This window comes from Quercus robur, chromosome 10 (genome assembly GCF_932294415.1).
Source record: "Quercus robur chromosome 10, dhQueRobu3.1, whole genome shotgun sequence".
In the NCBI taxonomy this organism is placed as follows: domain Eukaryota; kingdom Viridiplantae; phylum Streptophyta; class Magnoliopsida; order Fagales; family Fagaceae; genus Quercus; species Quercus robur.
This window is the reverse complement of record NC_065543.1, coordinates 389,929-406,160: the sequence shown is the minus strand read 5'-3', so window position 1 is coordinate 406,160 and position 16,232 is coordinate 389,929. Positions and strand designations below refer to the sequence as shown.

Below are 16,232 nucleotides of genomic sequence, written 5' to 3'. Positions count from 1 at the left end.
ACTTATATGAAAATGTATGATGCCTAAAAAGCCAAAGGCTTGTTCATCAAATTGAAATATCACAAATTTCAGGCATCAATCTGAAAATGAGATGTTTTGATTCAAAATAATCAAATGTTATGAATTGTAAAGAAGCCAAATGAAAAGCTTCAATCTTATGTAATCATTTTCTTGTGGGAGGTCATATATGTTCATTTCTATAATTGAGATAGACCACTTGACTTAGTACTAGTTGTATATGACTTGATTGAATTGATCATTGAAACTTCACTCTAGACTAAGGACTATTCCACATTTGATACACACACACAACACACATGCCTAATGTTCAATAAATGTCTTATTCATTTGTTAGATTGTACTTGTCTAAATGTGATGTGTGTGCGCTCAATCATATATGGTTCAATCCAAAAAGATTTTTTATCATTTTATATGTTTTTGGAAGTGATTTTTATCACTCTTTGTGTTCATGTTTAGTGTTTTCTTTGTTTTTCATTGTTTAACCATGTTCTGTATTGAAAAACAGGTTTCAGAGTTTTTCGCGGCTCAGCTGGCGACTCGCCAGTCGCGAAACCCTAGTCGCGAGTTCATCCAAAAGTTTTTGGCGACTCACTCACGGCTTGCTCGCGACTCACTCGCGACTCGCGAAAATTTTCGCGACTGAAACTCGCGACTCGCGAAAATTTTCGCGACTGAACCTCGCGACTCGCCCAGTCGCGAAACGCCTAGAAATAGCTTTTTAAAGGGCTTTTTGTGGGAAACTTGTATTAAACCTCTCTCATCCTCTCTAAAACCCCTCTTTCAATATTTTTACATCAAAACCCAACCAATTTGAATGATTTTTCATTCCATTAACAATTCTAAGGTATTTATAAACTCTTTTCATTAATTTTGATCCTTAGATTATGTTTTGGAGAGTTTTGTGCTCTTGGTTGGGATTTTTATCATAGGAGTTGAGAAAACTTAATTTTTGTCAAATTTCTTCATGGGATTGGTTTCTTTTGTTGATTTGCATTGGTTGTTGGCCCCTTGTGGCAGGAAGAACATGTATTAAGGGTGAATTTCATGATGTTCATGCATTGTTTCACATTATTGTTCATAGTGTGCATGCTAGGTGTTTGATAAAATGCCTCTTAGACATTTTCTCGCTTGTTTGGACTCTGATGAGTATCAAACTTTGGGGTTTCTCATGTTTCCTCATTAGGAACATGTTTGGTTCGTTGGTTGTGTATTTTGCACACTTTGCCCCACATGTGCATTTTTCATGCATTGGTCATGCATTGCACTTAGCCACCTCTTGCACACACCTTTGCTACCCTTGTCATGCATTGGTCTTTACCTTATTTCTTCATCCTAGCATGTCATGTTTACCTTATACTTTGTAGCATGTTACTTTGTCTTAGGTTTGAGCTTCATTTTCTCATTTATCTTGCACCCCTCATGCATCATTATCATTGTTCGTTCATTCATCTCTTGCCCTCTTTTCTCCTTGACCCTTTGTCTATTCCTGACAAAAAGGAGGAGAGTATACTCTAGAGAGTATACCGGAGTGTTTTGTCATTTCTCTATGACTCTTGTTATGACTCTTGTGCACATCCTTAGGGCGAGAAATTCTATTTCTCGTGCACATTTGTAGGGGGAGAGATTTTCCATAGTGGAGATGCATATACCAAGGGGGAGAAAACATTGTGTTAACTAGAAAATTTTGTTCTGTTTGTTTTCTTGTTGGCTTTATGGTGCTTTAAGTTATGCTTTGTTGTTCTCATTGCATCATGTTTGTGCTTTGGACATGCATATATCCCTATGCTATTGTGCTTCTTTGAATGCATGTTCGGATGATCATTTGCTTTGCTATATAATCATTGTAGTCATTTCTATATGACTGTTTTGGTGTATGATCAAGTTGCTCACATGTTTCACATCATGTTTACTTGATCGCAATTTACTTGTTACATTATACTTGTCCTTTTATTACTTACCTTACCTTGAGGGTCTAATGTGTTTTTTGCAAGTGTTTCAGGTTACAAGTATATATGTTCCTAGTGCATCACAGCTTCTCATCATTTTGAAGGGGAGAAACTTTAAGCACTTTTCGTTTATATTGTTTAAGTTTTTATTCAATATAATGTGCCTTGTACCCATGTTGCTTTTGTAAGCTTTTAGGGTTATGTTTTATGCATAGTTTGTAGGCTTTATGGTTTGTACCATGCTTTATGCAGTCTTTTATGCTTTGTTTTAAATCAGTACTTCTATATAAATGTATTGCATTTTCTTTTAAGTATTGTCACTCTTGTGCCCTTGTAGGATTGTTCCTAGATGCATATACTTAGTGTATTATGCATTGGTTGAGTGTTGGGCATACAAGTAACTTGCTTTGTTCTTGTTAACTTGTATGTTCAAGTGTTCATTCCAAGTGTGAATGAGCACTGTGATCACTACCTTGTGGTGATTACTTGGTTGATCAAGCCTTGATTTGAATCTTCACTTCATCTTTGCTTGATCACCTTAAGCTTGTTTCATATGCATTTCATGTTTTTCTACATACAATGATCATGGTGTATTGTTGTGTTTCAGGAGTTTCATGTTCTTATGTTTCAAGTGCTTCACAGCTTCTAGAGTTAGGTGTGACTGAGTTTTGTTCAACTGTTCCCAACTCACATGTTAAGTCTAGAGTCTGTTTTAGGGTTTTGTTACAGAATAGCCAAAGGGGGAGATTGTAAGGTTGAATTTAATCAACCATTTTATTGGCTTTATTTCGTGCCAAATTTGCTTGTATTTCAGCATTTAGTAATCCTGTATTTAGGTGGGCTTGTTGTAAGGGTAGTGTGTAAGAGAGTGTGAAGAAATGCTCAAGACTGTGCAATGAAGCAGGGACTCGCGGCTTAATCTCGCGGGAGGCTCGCGGCTTGCAAGCCGCCAAAAGTTGCACACGTGCAGAGCATGCAGGGGAGCTGAACAGTCATGCCACCTTGAGCACTACAGGACAAAAATCCAGACTGGCCATTAAGTTAGCTCGCGGCTTGAACTCGTGACTCAGTCAAGTCGTGAGGTCAAGTCGCCAGCCAATCCTGTTTTGGAAAAACTGACTCTTTGCATTCCATTCTCACACCAGTATAAATACCCCTCATTCCTACAAAATATGTGTGGCTATTCAGAGAGAAAAACCCTAAGAGAGGTTTCTTCAAAACACCCACCCAATTAGAGAGAGTTACTCATTCTTAGAGAGAAATCTTTGTAGTCTCTTTTCATTCCCTCTCTCATTGTCATACCTATTGAGAGGAGATTTCTATCCAAACACTACCCACACCCATTTAGAGTGTTGAGTGTTTTTGGAGTTTTGGGAAGCATTGGAAGATGCCAAGGATGGCGGATGCTATGAATTATAGTGGAATCCGGTAAGCTAGAAAAGAAAAAGGTTCGGCGCAATCTCGTTGGAGCAAGAAGCTTGGAAGGCTTAGGTACATCGAGTAGATTAGGCTTGGAGGGTCTGTTGCTGTTCATGTATCCCAACTACATTTTCTAGTGGATTATTGACCGCTTGGAGGGCGGCGAAGAGGTTTTACGCCGAGGGCTTCGGTTTCCTCTTCGATAACACATCGTGTGTTGTCCTTGTGTTTGCATCTCTCTTCCTTTTATCTTTGCCTTTTATTTTCTGCTGTGGATGTGATTTTAATTGGCTTAGATTGTTTACCAATTTTGTATTAAGCTTTTGTTCATGTTCCGCACATTAATTGTTTGATATAAGACTTGAATTGGTAATTTGTAAGGTGTTTATACACATAATTGAACTTTCAACCATATCTTTAGAATCAGTCAAGTTAACTTTTTTTATTTATTATTCTTTGTAAAGACAAAAGACTAAAGACTAAAGAGTCAAGTCAACCTTATTTAACGGTAATTAACTTTTCTGTGTGGTATGGAAAGGAATATATAATTTTTCAACACATGATGTTAATAATTGGATTAGACCATGTGATTACTGCGTGGTGAAAACATAATATATTTAAGATATCTCAAGCACAAATTATTTATCTTATCATGAAAAATGGGACACTGTGCTTCGAATTCTTTGGCATTCTCAAAACTTGAACATGAGATGAGAGTAAGGGCTTTTGCACTTTTTCATTTTTCCTGTTCTTGCTGCAAAGGTTTAGAGAATTGATGAACTTCCCATGTTGCCTTGTTTCTCTTTCTTTCTTTCTTTATTATTAAGAGAACAAAAGAAAAAAAAAAAAAAAAAAAAAAAAAAAAAAAAAAAAAAAAACACGAGATAATCAAAATAACCGTCCCCCCACCCCAAAAAAAAACCTCACAATCAAGGAAGTTCAAACTTTCCCTCTTCCCATGTGTATTAAAATACATAGTATTTTCAAAAAAAAAAAAAAAAAAAAAAAGGGAGGTTCAAACTTGAATTAGGGCAATGATCCCTTTTCAGGTCCAAACTTGTGGATTTGCCCACAATTTGTTTTGCACAATGCCGAGCTATCGGAGTAAATGATATCCCTGCTCCTAAACACTCCAAAGTCCAACTCTAAATTGAACTCGGTTATTTCTTTTCAGGCCCAAATCCGCAAATTTGCATGTTATTTGTTTGACATGATGCCACAATTTACCAAACAATAAATTCTCTTGTTCAAGTTCTATAAAGACAATTAAGTTACTTCTAAGAATTTCTCAAAAAAAAAAAAAAGTTGCTTCTATGAATAAACTAATGAACATTAGGCCTACACAATAAAAATGTGAGAGGAGAGAGCACCATTCTCTATACTCTGAGAGTACCTAAAAATTACCCGTCGATACCTCTCCCAAAAAAAAATTTCTAGTTGGTCGTCAACTTAAATGGATAGAAAAAGACTAAGTCATGATGAAGTGATAAATTGGGTGAAGATCAACATCACCATGGGCCCAGTAAGTATCATCATTCATCCATTATGATTATTCTCAAGAAATGTTTGGTCACCTCTATTTTAGTGACCTTATCTTTAGAATCAGTCAAGTTAACTTTTTTATTTATTATTCTTTGTAAAAACAAAAGACTAAAGACTAAGGAGTCAAGTCAACTTTATTTAACGGCAATTAACTTTTTTGTGTTGTATGGAAAAGGAATATATAATTTTTCAACACATGATGTTAATAAATTGGATTAGACCATGTGATTAGTGTGTGGTGAAAGCATAATATATTTAAGATATCTCAAGCACAAATTGTTCATCTTATCATGAAAAATGGGACACTGTGCTTCGAATTCTTTGGCATTCTCAGAACTTGAACATGAGATGAGAGTAAGGGCTTTTGACACTTTTTCATTTTTCCTATTCTTGCAGCAAATGATTAGAGAATTTATGAGCTTCCCTTGTTGCTTTGTTTCTCTTTCTTTCTTTATTATTAAGAAAAAAAAAAAAAAAAAAAAAAAAAAAAAAAAAAAAAAAAAAAAAAAAAAAAAAAAAAAAAACCACAAGATAATCAAAATAACCCTCCCCCACCCCCCCCCCCCAAAAAAAGACCTCACAATCAAGGAAGTTCAAACTTTCCCTCTTCCCAGGTGTATTAAAATACATGGTATTTTCAAAAAAAAAAAGGAAGTTTAGACTTGAATTGGGGCAGTGATCCCTTTTTAGGCCCAAACTTGTGGATTTGCCCACAATTTGTTTCGCACAATGCCGAGCTATCGGAGTAAATGATATTCCAGCTCCTAAACACTCCAAAGTCCATCCCTAAATTATACTCAGTTATTTCTTTTTAGGCCCAAATCCGCAGATTTGCGTGTTATTTGTTTGACATGATGCCACAATTTCCCAAACAATAAATTCTCTTGTTCAAGATCTATAGAGACAATTAAGTTACTTCTAAGAATTTCTCAAAAAAAAAAAAGTTGCTTCTATGAATAAACTAATGAACATTAGGCCTACACAATAAAAATGTGAGAGGAGAGTGCACCATTCTCTATACTCCGAGAGTACCTAAAAATTACTCTTTGATACCTCTCCCAAAATTTTCTTTTTTGTAGTCAGTCGTCAACTTAAATGGATAGAAAAAGACTAAGTCATGATGAAGTGATAAATTGGGTGAAGATCAACATCACCATGGGCCCAGTAAGTATCATCATTCATCCATTATGATTAGTCTCAAGAAATGTTTGGTCACCTCTATTTCAGTGACCTTATCTTTAGAATCAATCAAGTTAACTTTTTTATTTATTATTCTTTGTAAAAACAAAAGACTAAAGACTAAGGAGTCAAGTCAACTTTATTTAACGGCAATTAACTTTTTTGTGTTGTATGGAAAAGGAATATATAATTTTTCAACACATGATGTTAATAAATTGGATTAGACCATGTGATTAGTGCGTGGTGAAAGCATAATATATTTAAGATATCTCAAGCACAAATTGTTCATCTTATCATGAAAAATGGGACACTGTGCTTCAAATTCTTTGGCATTCTCAGAACTTGAACATGAGATGAGAGTAAGGGCTTTTGACAATTTTTCATTTTTCCTGTACATGCAGCAAAGGATTAGAGAGTTGATGAGCTTCCCTTGTTGCTTTGTTTCTCTTTCTTTCTTTATTATTAAGAGAGAGGAAAAAAAAAAAAAAAAACCACAAGATAATCAAAATAACCCTCCCCCCCCCCCCCCAAAAAAAACCTCACAATCAAGGAAGTTCAAGCTTTCCCTCTTCCCATGTGTATTAAAATACATGGTATTTTCAAAAAAAAAAAAAAAAAAAAAAAAAAAAAAAAAAGGAAGTTCAGACTTGAATTGGGGCAGTGATCCCTTTTTAGGCCCAAACTTGTGGATTTGCCCACAATTTGTTTCGCACAATGCCGAGCTGTCGGAGTAAATGATATTCCAGTTCCTAAACACTCCAAAGTCCATCCCTAAATTATACTCAGTTATTTCTTTTTAGGCCCAAATCCGCAGATTTGCGTGTTATTTGTTTGACATGATGCCACAATTTCCCAAACAATAAATTCTCTTGTTCAAGATCTATAGAGACAATTAAGTTACTTCTAAGAATTTCTCCAAAAAAAAAAAAAAAAAGTTGCTTCTATGAATAAACTAATGAACATTAGGCCTACACAATAAAAATGTGGGAGGAGAGTGCACCATTCTCTATACTCCGAGAGTACCTAAAAATTACTCTTTGATACCTCTCCCAAATTTTTCTTTTTTGTAGTCGGTCGTCAACTTAAATGGATAGAAAAAGACTAAGTCATGATGAAGTGATAAATTGGGTGAAGATCAACATCACCATGGGCCTAGTAAGTATCATCATTTGTCCATTATGATTAGTCTCAAGAAATGTTTGGTCACCTCTATTTCAGTGACCCTATCTTTAGAATCAGTCAAGTTAACTTTTTTATTTATTATTCTTTGTAAAAACAAAAGACTAAAGAGTCAAGTCAACTTTATTTAATGGCAATTAACTTTTCTGTGTGGTATGGAAAAGGAATATATAATTTTTCAACACATGATGTTAATAAATTGGATTAGACAATGTGATTAGTGTGTGGTGAAAGCATAATATATTTAAGATATCTCAAGCACAAATTGTTTATCTTATCATGAAAAATGGGACACTATGCTTCGAATGCTTTGGCATTCTTAGAAATTGAACATGAGATGAGAGTAAAGGCTTTTGATACATTTTCATTTTTCCTATTCTTGTAGCAAAGGTTTAGGGAATTGATGAGCTTTGCTTGTTGCCTTGTTTCTCTTTCTTTATTTCTTTATTATTAAGAGAACCAAAAAAAAAAAAAAAAAAAATCACGAGATAATCAAAATAACCCTCCCCCCCCACCCCCCCCCCCCCCCCAAAAAAAAAAAAAAAAACCTCACAATCAAGGAAGTTCAAACTTTCCCTCTCCCCATGTGTATTAAAATACTTAGTATTTTCAAAAAAAAAAAAGTTCATACTTGAATTGGGGTAGTGTTCCCTTTTTAGGCCCAAACTTGTGGATTTGCCCACAATATGTTTCGCACAATGCCGAGCTGTCGGAGTAAATGATATCCCAGCTCCTAAACACTCCAAAGTCCAACTCTAAGTTGGACTTGGTTATTTCTTTTTAGGCCCAAATCCGTAGATTTTCATGTTATTTGTTTGGCATGATGCCACAATTTACCAAACAATAAATTCTCTTGTTCAGGTTCTATAGAAACATTTATATTACTTCTAAGAATTTCTCCCCAAAAAAAAAAAAAGTTACTTCTATGAATAAATTAATGAACATTAGGCCTACACAATAAAAATGTGAGAGGAGAGAGCATCATTGTCTATACTCCGAGAGTTCCTAAAAATTACTCATTGATACGTCTCCCAAAATTTTTTTTTGTAGTTGGCCGTCAACTTAAACGGATAGAAAAAGACTAAGTCATGATGAAGTGATAAATTGTGTGAAGATCAACATCACCATGGGCCCAGTAAGTATCATCATTCATCCATGATGATTAGTCTCAAGAAATGTTTGGTCACCTCTGTTTCAGTGACCCTATCTTTAGAATCAGTCAAGCTAACTTTTTTATTTATTATTCTTTGTAAAGACTAAAGACTAAAGAGTCAAGTGAACTTTATTTAACGGTAATTAACTTTTCTATGTGGTATGAAAAAGGAATATATAAATTTTCAACACATGATGTTAATAAATTGGATTAGACCATGTGATTAGTGCGTGGTGAAAGCATAATATATTTAAGATATCTCAAGAACAAATTTTTTATCTTATCATGAAAAATGGGACACTGTGCTTTGAATGCTTTGGCATACTTAGAACTTGAACTTGAGATGAGAGTAAGGGCTTTTGACACTTTTTCATTTTTCTTGTTCTTGCAACAAAGGTTTAGGGAATTGATGAGCTTCCCTTGTTGCCTTGTTTCTCTTTCTTTCTTTCTTTATTATTAAGAGAACCAAAAAAATAAAAATAAAAAAAAACACACACACACACACAAGATAATCAAAATAACCGTCCACCCCCCCCCCCCCCAAAAAAAAAAAAAAACCTCACAATCAAGGAAGTTTGAACTTTCCCTCTCCCCATGTGTATTAAAATACTTAATATTTTCAAAAAATATATATAAAAAAAGGAAAAAAAAATAAAGAAAAAAAGGATGCTCAAACTTGAATTGGGCATTAATCCCTTTTTAGGCCCAAACTTGTGGATTTGCCCACAATTTGTTTCACATAGTGCTGAGCTGTCGAAGTAAATGATATCCCAGCTCCTAAACACTCCAAAGTCAAGCCCTAAATTGGACTCGGTTATTTCTTTTTAGGCCCAAATCCATGGATTTACGTGTTATTTGTTTGGCATGATGCCATAATTTACCAAACAGTAAATTCTCTTGTTCAAGTTCTATAGAGACAATTAAGTTACCTCTAAGAATTTCTCCAAAAAAAAAAAAAAAAAAAAAGTTACTTCTATGAATCAACTAATGAACATTAGGCTTACACAATAAAATAGCCCATATATTCATGCTTAATTTTCATAATGGAGAGTGCTATTTTTAAAGGCAAAAAAATATTGCATCCTTTTTCATTTTCCAACATTGGACTAAAAAGAAGTCTTTCTCCCAAAACAAGAAGTCTCATGTTAAAAATATAAAATGGTATTAACAAAAGATGTTGCCTATGTCTCACACTTATTCAAGGGCGGCTATACATACACTTTAGGGGGTTCAAATGAACCCCATGACTGAAATTTTTTATATATAAATACATATAATATTATTTTACTAATTTATTTTACTCTTAAAAAATTTTTTGCACACTCGGTTTTGAATCTTGTACACCCTGATCACAAGCTTATCCCACAATCAAACAACAACTTAGTGTATTATTTATATATGGATGAGTATGGTTGTGTGGGTTAATAATTATAAAGTGCAAGTGGGATTGAGTTTTGTCATTTAGGATCTGTTTGGGATCCACTTATTTTGCTAAAACTGAAAACTTTTTACTGAAAGTACTGTAGATAAAGGTAAAAGTTAGTTGAAATAGTACAATGAGACTCATGAATAGTACCAAAAATGCAGTGGGATCCATGAATAGTAACAAAAATAAGCTGAATAGTAACCAAAATAAGCTGGCTTTTTAATTTTTGCCAAACATTAGGCCTACACAATAAAATAACCCATATATTCATGCTTAAAATTTCTTAATGGAGAGTGCTATTTATAAAGGAAAAAAAAAATATAGCATCCTTTTTCATTTTCCAACATGGGACTGAAAAGAAGTCTTTCTCCCAAAACAAGAAGTCTCACTATAAAAATATAAAATTGTATTAACAAAAGATGTAGCCCATGTCTCATATTTATTGGATTTTGATATCACTGATGTGGTATTATTTGATACTAAATACCTTCTCCATTTCTACACTTATAGTTGTAGACCATTCATTTTACTTGTTTCTATGTTGTTGGGTTGAAATGACTTTCGATTTTGTTTCTGATTAATTGGATTTCCTGAAAACGAAGCACTTGAATTTGCCTATATGTCGGTCTATATCTTGAAAGTTGAAACATCCTATTCCTGGGTGAAAAAACGGTGATGTAGATATTATACTCAATTGTTAGGACATATGTGAATCATGTTAGGAACATATGTCAATATTTTATGTAATTAGCTAATCCTTTGACAAAACGCACTTTACTTGTAATTGGGTAGATTTAGGATGTGTTTAATGCTTCAAAGAACAAGGTTTCAAGTTCAAGTGTTAAAGCCATGCAAGTCTGTTCAAGAAACAAATGAAGAAGTGCTGGATTTTAAAACTCAATAGCTAGCTCGATAGCTAGTATCTATTGAGATTTAAAAAGTTGCTGAAACTCGAAGCTCGACAGCTAGCTTGATAGATACCCTATCTGTCAAGATTTATGAAAAACAGATTTTCAGTTCTGTTTTGCATCCAATATATGGGTATATGTTTGGGCTTTCTTTTCTCACAATCCTAAACATATATAAAGATTATTTTAAGGGCCGTCAAAGGTTGCGCAAGTGTAAAGTAAAGTTGTGCTCATGCAAATTGTGACCGGAGACAGAATTTGCCCTAGTTCATCTTTCTCTTGAAGAAGCTGCTGTGTTTGTACACTTTAGGGTTTTGTGACTAAGGAGTTTCATGATCTTTATCGTGTGAAGAACTGAAGAATTTTGTAGCCAACATCCTTCTCAAGTTAGTGATCAAGTCACGTACTGGGATCTGCATATCTATTGGTTAGTCACGTATTGGGAGCCGTGCATTGAAAATGAGAGATTGTCACTACAGAACAAGTCCAATTGGGTATTGGGATAAGGGTTCAACTGTGGGTTGGTATAAGGTACTAGGATTCCTTTACTTGTAACCGTTTGTTTTGATAATAGTGGATTATCGGGAGTAATGACCTTAAAATCACCCGATGGGGTTTTTGCTGTGTAGGTTTTCCCCATTCATAAACAAATCACTGTGTTAATTTAATTTCTGCTGCACTTTAGTTAATTGATGATTTGTTTGTGCTACCACGCATTTTGCATGTTAATTAAATTAATTAATTAACTTGGCTAAATCAATTGGTTAATTTATCACAAGGGGTTAATATATTCTTGGCCTATCACCAATAGTTAATGGGGACATTGTGTTGTCGTATTGTAAACTTTATCTAGATGTAAGCACTTGATATTTGGTTGAGTTTTGTTATTAGTCTGTTTGTTTGTTAGCTGAGTTTCTTTTTTAGAATGAATGGACTCTTTGAATATAATGGAGAGCGAAAATTTTCACATTAAATAACTACTAATGACTTTTCTTTATAAAATAATTTCACTTGATATATTATCAAGGTATTTAGTTCTGGTTGCTAGCAAACGGTTCTATTGAACTTACACATCATCATCATCATTACTATACAAGAAATAAAATCAATAAACCAACTATGTAGTATGCATTTGAACAATTTTAATAAATATGTAGCATATATCAAAACACAACTATTTTTTTTTTATAGGAACTATTTCTAACTTCACCTGAACTGCAACTAGCAAATAAGACTGGCTAACTGCCAAGAGTTTTGATTGAGACTATGATACCCTCAGCTATGTCCATGTTCAGAGTTGCAGCTGCAATCTCTCCTGCATTGCCTTCTTCCATTGCAGATACTTCACTCATCTGAATTGCCATAGGAGTAGTTTCTTTTGGATTCATTTGGCTAGATGCATCAGTAGTAGAACCCGGAGTAGTAGTAGTAGTTGTCGTCGAGCCATTAGCAGCCTTTCTCAAACCCTTGTTCTTTTTGGCCATTCGAGCCCAACCAACAAGCCCTTCATGTATGTGTTCTTCAAATATAGCCTTTTTATATGAACTTCCCATCTACATTTTAAGGAATTCAGCGATCTTCATCAGCCTTAAACCCCAACATATATGAATTGATCATAAAGAAGGTGAATTCTTAGAGATGATCCAACTCACCTGTGTGACAATTACATACAGTGGTAGGGTACTATAACTGCAGACGAACTGAATGAATGCCCTATGAATAAAAATTGGCATTTAACATCAGTTTTTGTTCATCAATAGAAACACAAGGTTTCAAAAATAGAATAATTAATATCATTGTTTTACCCTATAACAAGTCTTGGGATGATATAACCGATTTCTCCCATTATGCATGAGTCAAATCCATATTGAACCTGCAACATATCGAAGCATCGTAGAAATTCAATTCATAGTTTTCATTTCAGATTTCTGTGTCATTAGTATGTAATGAATATTAAATTTTAATTGTTTTACCCATATCCAAAAGAAGAATGCTAGTTCAAATGAATTCTGAAACAGGATGAAATGAATCAGCAAGAGAATAATCCGGGGCCTATGGAACCAGAAATGATTCTCTGAAGGTTGAACTACCAAACTACCAAATCACCTGCAATTGCTACACGTTTCTCGGCAACCTCATGGGCCAACTGGATAATTACATGCCCCAACTTAGTGCCCACAGCAAGTAGTAGCTGTAAAAAATAAAATAAATATCAATGCTATGGCCCTTACCCTACAAGTTATCTAGGATATTTACAAGATGAACATGTCATTTGATGATTTGAGCAGACAAATGCACGGTTATTCTGAATCATTTATTTTATTGTTATTTACAACTAAAGACATGGTAAGTTAAACAAAAGTATGGAAAAGACACTATGATGCAGGACAACCAGAATAATATTGAAAGAACGGAAAAATAAAGGATATGACCTAGGAGTCAGCACCTAGGCCTTGCTTGGAGTTAGCACCAAGCGGGGAAAACCACTAGGAGTCAGCACCTAGGGTAGACTTGGAGTCAGCACCAGACCAAAGAAAGACCAAACGGCCATTGTTTTCATTCATCAAAATATCAACTAACCCCTCAAAGAGTACAATAGGTTGCTTATAAAGGATTACTAAACCCTAGTTCTAATTGGCTAGGAAACCCTAATTGCCTTATTACAAAAATACCCTTGCTGGCTAGGAAACCCTAATTGCCTTATTACAAAAATAACCTTACTTCTAAATGAAAATACTAATAACCCAATAAACTAATAAGACCTAAAACATAAAAATACAATTGACTAGCAAACATAAATAATACTAAATAATAATTTTCTTGCATTTCCAACATCATTCTCCTCTGGTTGGAGAAAACTCGACCTCGAGTTTTAAAGCATTGAAGGATTAGGATGTTGATAAATAACACTTGCTTCAAGTCTGAAATCACCTTAGGGAGCACAGGGAAAACAAAAACCTTGAATTCCACCACATCAAACTCATTTGGAATAACAAAATCAATGTGTGGAATCAATATAATCTCTTCATGAACCTTATGAACCATAGGAAGCTCTGTGGTTTTAACCTCTTCGACTTCACCAGGATGTAGATCTTCAAGGACTGTGGAGGGTTGATTAGAAGCACATTCAACAACTTCAACTTTCACATCATGTGCACCCTCTAGCATAATACTCTCTTTAGGCGCCATCTTTTCACCTTGCTGTTCTTCAATAGATTCATTTCCTTGTACGCTTGTTAAAACAACACTTGTCGAGGTATGTACATCTATGTCAACATTAGGCTTTGGTGTTGCTGGAGAATTCTCCACGACCAAGATATCACCATCAATGTTATCTTCTATAGGGGCAGCAATAAGTTCATTGTGATAAATTATCCTTGGTTTCCCAATTGAATCAAGTTGAGTCTTCATTTGCTTCATCTAAGCAATCCTATCTTGAATCTCTTTCATGGGCTTTACAGTTAATTCCGTTGCTTTCTTGGTAGATTGTTCAAAAGTGCACTAAGGACATGATATGGGATAAGGATGAGAATTCATCGCATTTGCTTCAACTTGAAAAGTACCACATTGAGATTGGGGTAGATACTTAGCTCGATAGTATGGTGACAAATACTCATCACAAAGCTTTTCTTTCATATCTTCCCACACAGTAATGGCAGGTTGATAATCCATATAGCGGAAACGTTCAAGATTCTCCTAATACCTTTGTGCTTTACCTATTAACTTCGACTTGGCATACCTAACCTTTTTGTTATTTGCAAAATTTGCTTGCTCAAAGAATCGCTCCATCCCATTCATCCAATTGACAAATTCTCGTGGATAAGTTTCATAACCATCAAAGTATGGTGCTTCTAATACTACCATGATTCTCTAAAATAGTGCTTCAACAAATAGCTGCTGTGATTCTCCTTGTCAGCGGTCAACTTACTGCACTACAGTCATGGGCTTGGCTGCAACTGTGGATAACAACTTTGGGGCCTATACATGCAATGGGCTGGCAGCAACAAGACTTTACTTCTTCTTCTTCTTCTTCTTCTTCTTCTTCTTCTTCTTCTTCTTCTTCTTTTTTTTGTGCAAAATAATAAAATTCAGTACACAGACTTAAAATTGAAGAAGTTACAGACACGGACTTTAAAAGAAAGTCAAACGAAAGACTCCAAATTGAAAGACACAGACTCAAAGTACAGACTTATGAAAAAGAAACCACAGAAACTAATGAAAGAGAGCGAAATCTCTAAATTGAAAGAAGGTTGCTCGGCGATGGGCTTGCGGGGCTAGGGGTTGACAACTGTGGCGGTACGACGATAGGGAAGGCGACGGTGGCACGAGACATGACGCTGGTCTACGTGATAACGGGTTTGGCGGCTGGTGGCTGTTGGGTTTTGGGCCGGTGGGTGTTGATCTTGTGGGTTTCAGCGGCTGGTGGTTGATGGGTTTTGAGGTGGTTTTTTTATTTTATTTTATTTTTTTTGGTTTTCTGTGGGTTGTGGTGGCTGGCTTTTCTGGCAGCTGGTGTGGTGCTTCAACGGTGGCCAAGATTGATAGATGGGGTTTGTTGGTTGTTGGGTCAAAGGGCATTGGTTGACAGGTAACCTTCTGGTGGCTTGATACGTGTGGGTATTGAGAGATGGGTTTCTAACATGGTTTGGCAGAGATGTCGTGAAGGGATTTTGAAGGTGGTGTGGTGGCTGGATTTCTGGTGGTGGAAAATATACGGTGAAATTTTTTTTTTTTTTTTTTTTGGTTCTGGTTCTGGATTGACTTGATGATGCTTCAAACGGATCGGTGTTTGCTCTGATACCAAAACTGACGCAGGACAATCAGAACAAAATTGGAAAAACGGAAAAATAAAGGATATGACCTAGGAGTCAGTACCTAGGCCTTGCTTGGAGTCAGCACCAAGCGGGGAAAACCACTAGGAGTCAGCACCTAGGGTAGACCTGGAGTCAACACCAGACCAAAGAAAGACCAAACGGCCATTGTTTTCATTCATCAAAATATCAATTAACCCCTCAAAGAGTACAATAGGTTGCTTATAAAGGATTACTAAACCCTAGTTCTAATTGGCTAGGAAACCCTAATTGCCTTATTACAAAAATAACCTTACTTCTAAATTAAAATACTAATAACCCAATAAACTAATAAGACCTAAAACATAAAAATACAATTGACTAGCAAACATAAATAATACTAAATAATAATTTTCTTGCATCTCCCGCATCACACTAGAACACATTTATCTTAAGAAGCTGAAAAGCCTGAAATCCATATACTCAATTTGACAGTACATAGATAACATGTAGCTGCTAGGTGCATGGTTGACTGATGAGGAACATATCATAAAGCAGTATACAAATTCTATGGCCAATCCTCCTTCTAGTGTAGAAATTTCACACACTCAACATTGAACAATGTAAGTCCTTTAAATAGTTCATGCAATCTTCCTTATATTTTTGACA

The 16,232-nt window shown here is 35.1% G+C and overlaps 1 protein-coding gene across 1 annotated transcript; it reads right to left on the bottom strand.

Moving 5' to 3' along the window:
* Window positions 1-11,967: 11,967 nt before the first annotated feature.
* Window positions 11,968-13,040, bottom strand: LOC126702734 (MLO-like protein 1). The gene is made up of 5 exons (XM_050401553.1): window positions 13,030-13,040; window positions 12,747-12,867; window positions 12,579-12,646; window positions 12,426-12,486; window positions 11,968-12,326 (listed from the first exon to the last, which is right to left on the bottom strand). Exons 1-5 carry the CDS (start codon window positions 13,038-13,040, stop codon window positions 12,012-12,014), a joined length of 576 nt encoding a protein of 191 aa, XP_050257510.1. The 3' UTR covers window positions 11,968-12,011.
* Between the last annotated feature and the right edge of the window lie 3,192 nt (window positions 13,041-16,232).

What these genes read in the sequence shown, in the direction of transcription:
- LOC126702734 (XM_050401553.1), bottom strand. An exon ending in ATCCCAAGACTTGTTATAGG is followed by an intron (nt 12,487 to 12,578) that starts GTAAAACAATGA and finishes TTTTATTCATAG; the next exon opens with GGCATTCATTCAGTTCGTCT. An exon ending in TGTATGTAATTGTCACACAG is followed by an intron (nt 12,327 to 12,425) that starts GTGAGTTGGATC and finishes CTTAAAATGTAG; the next exon opens with ATGGGAAGTTCATATAAAAA.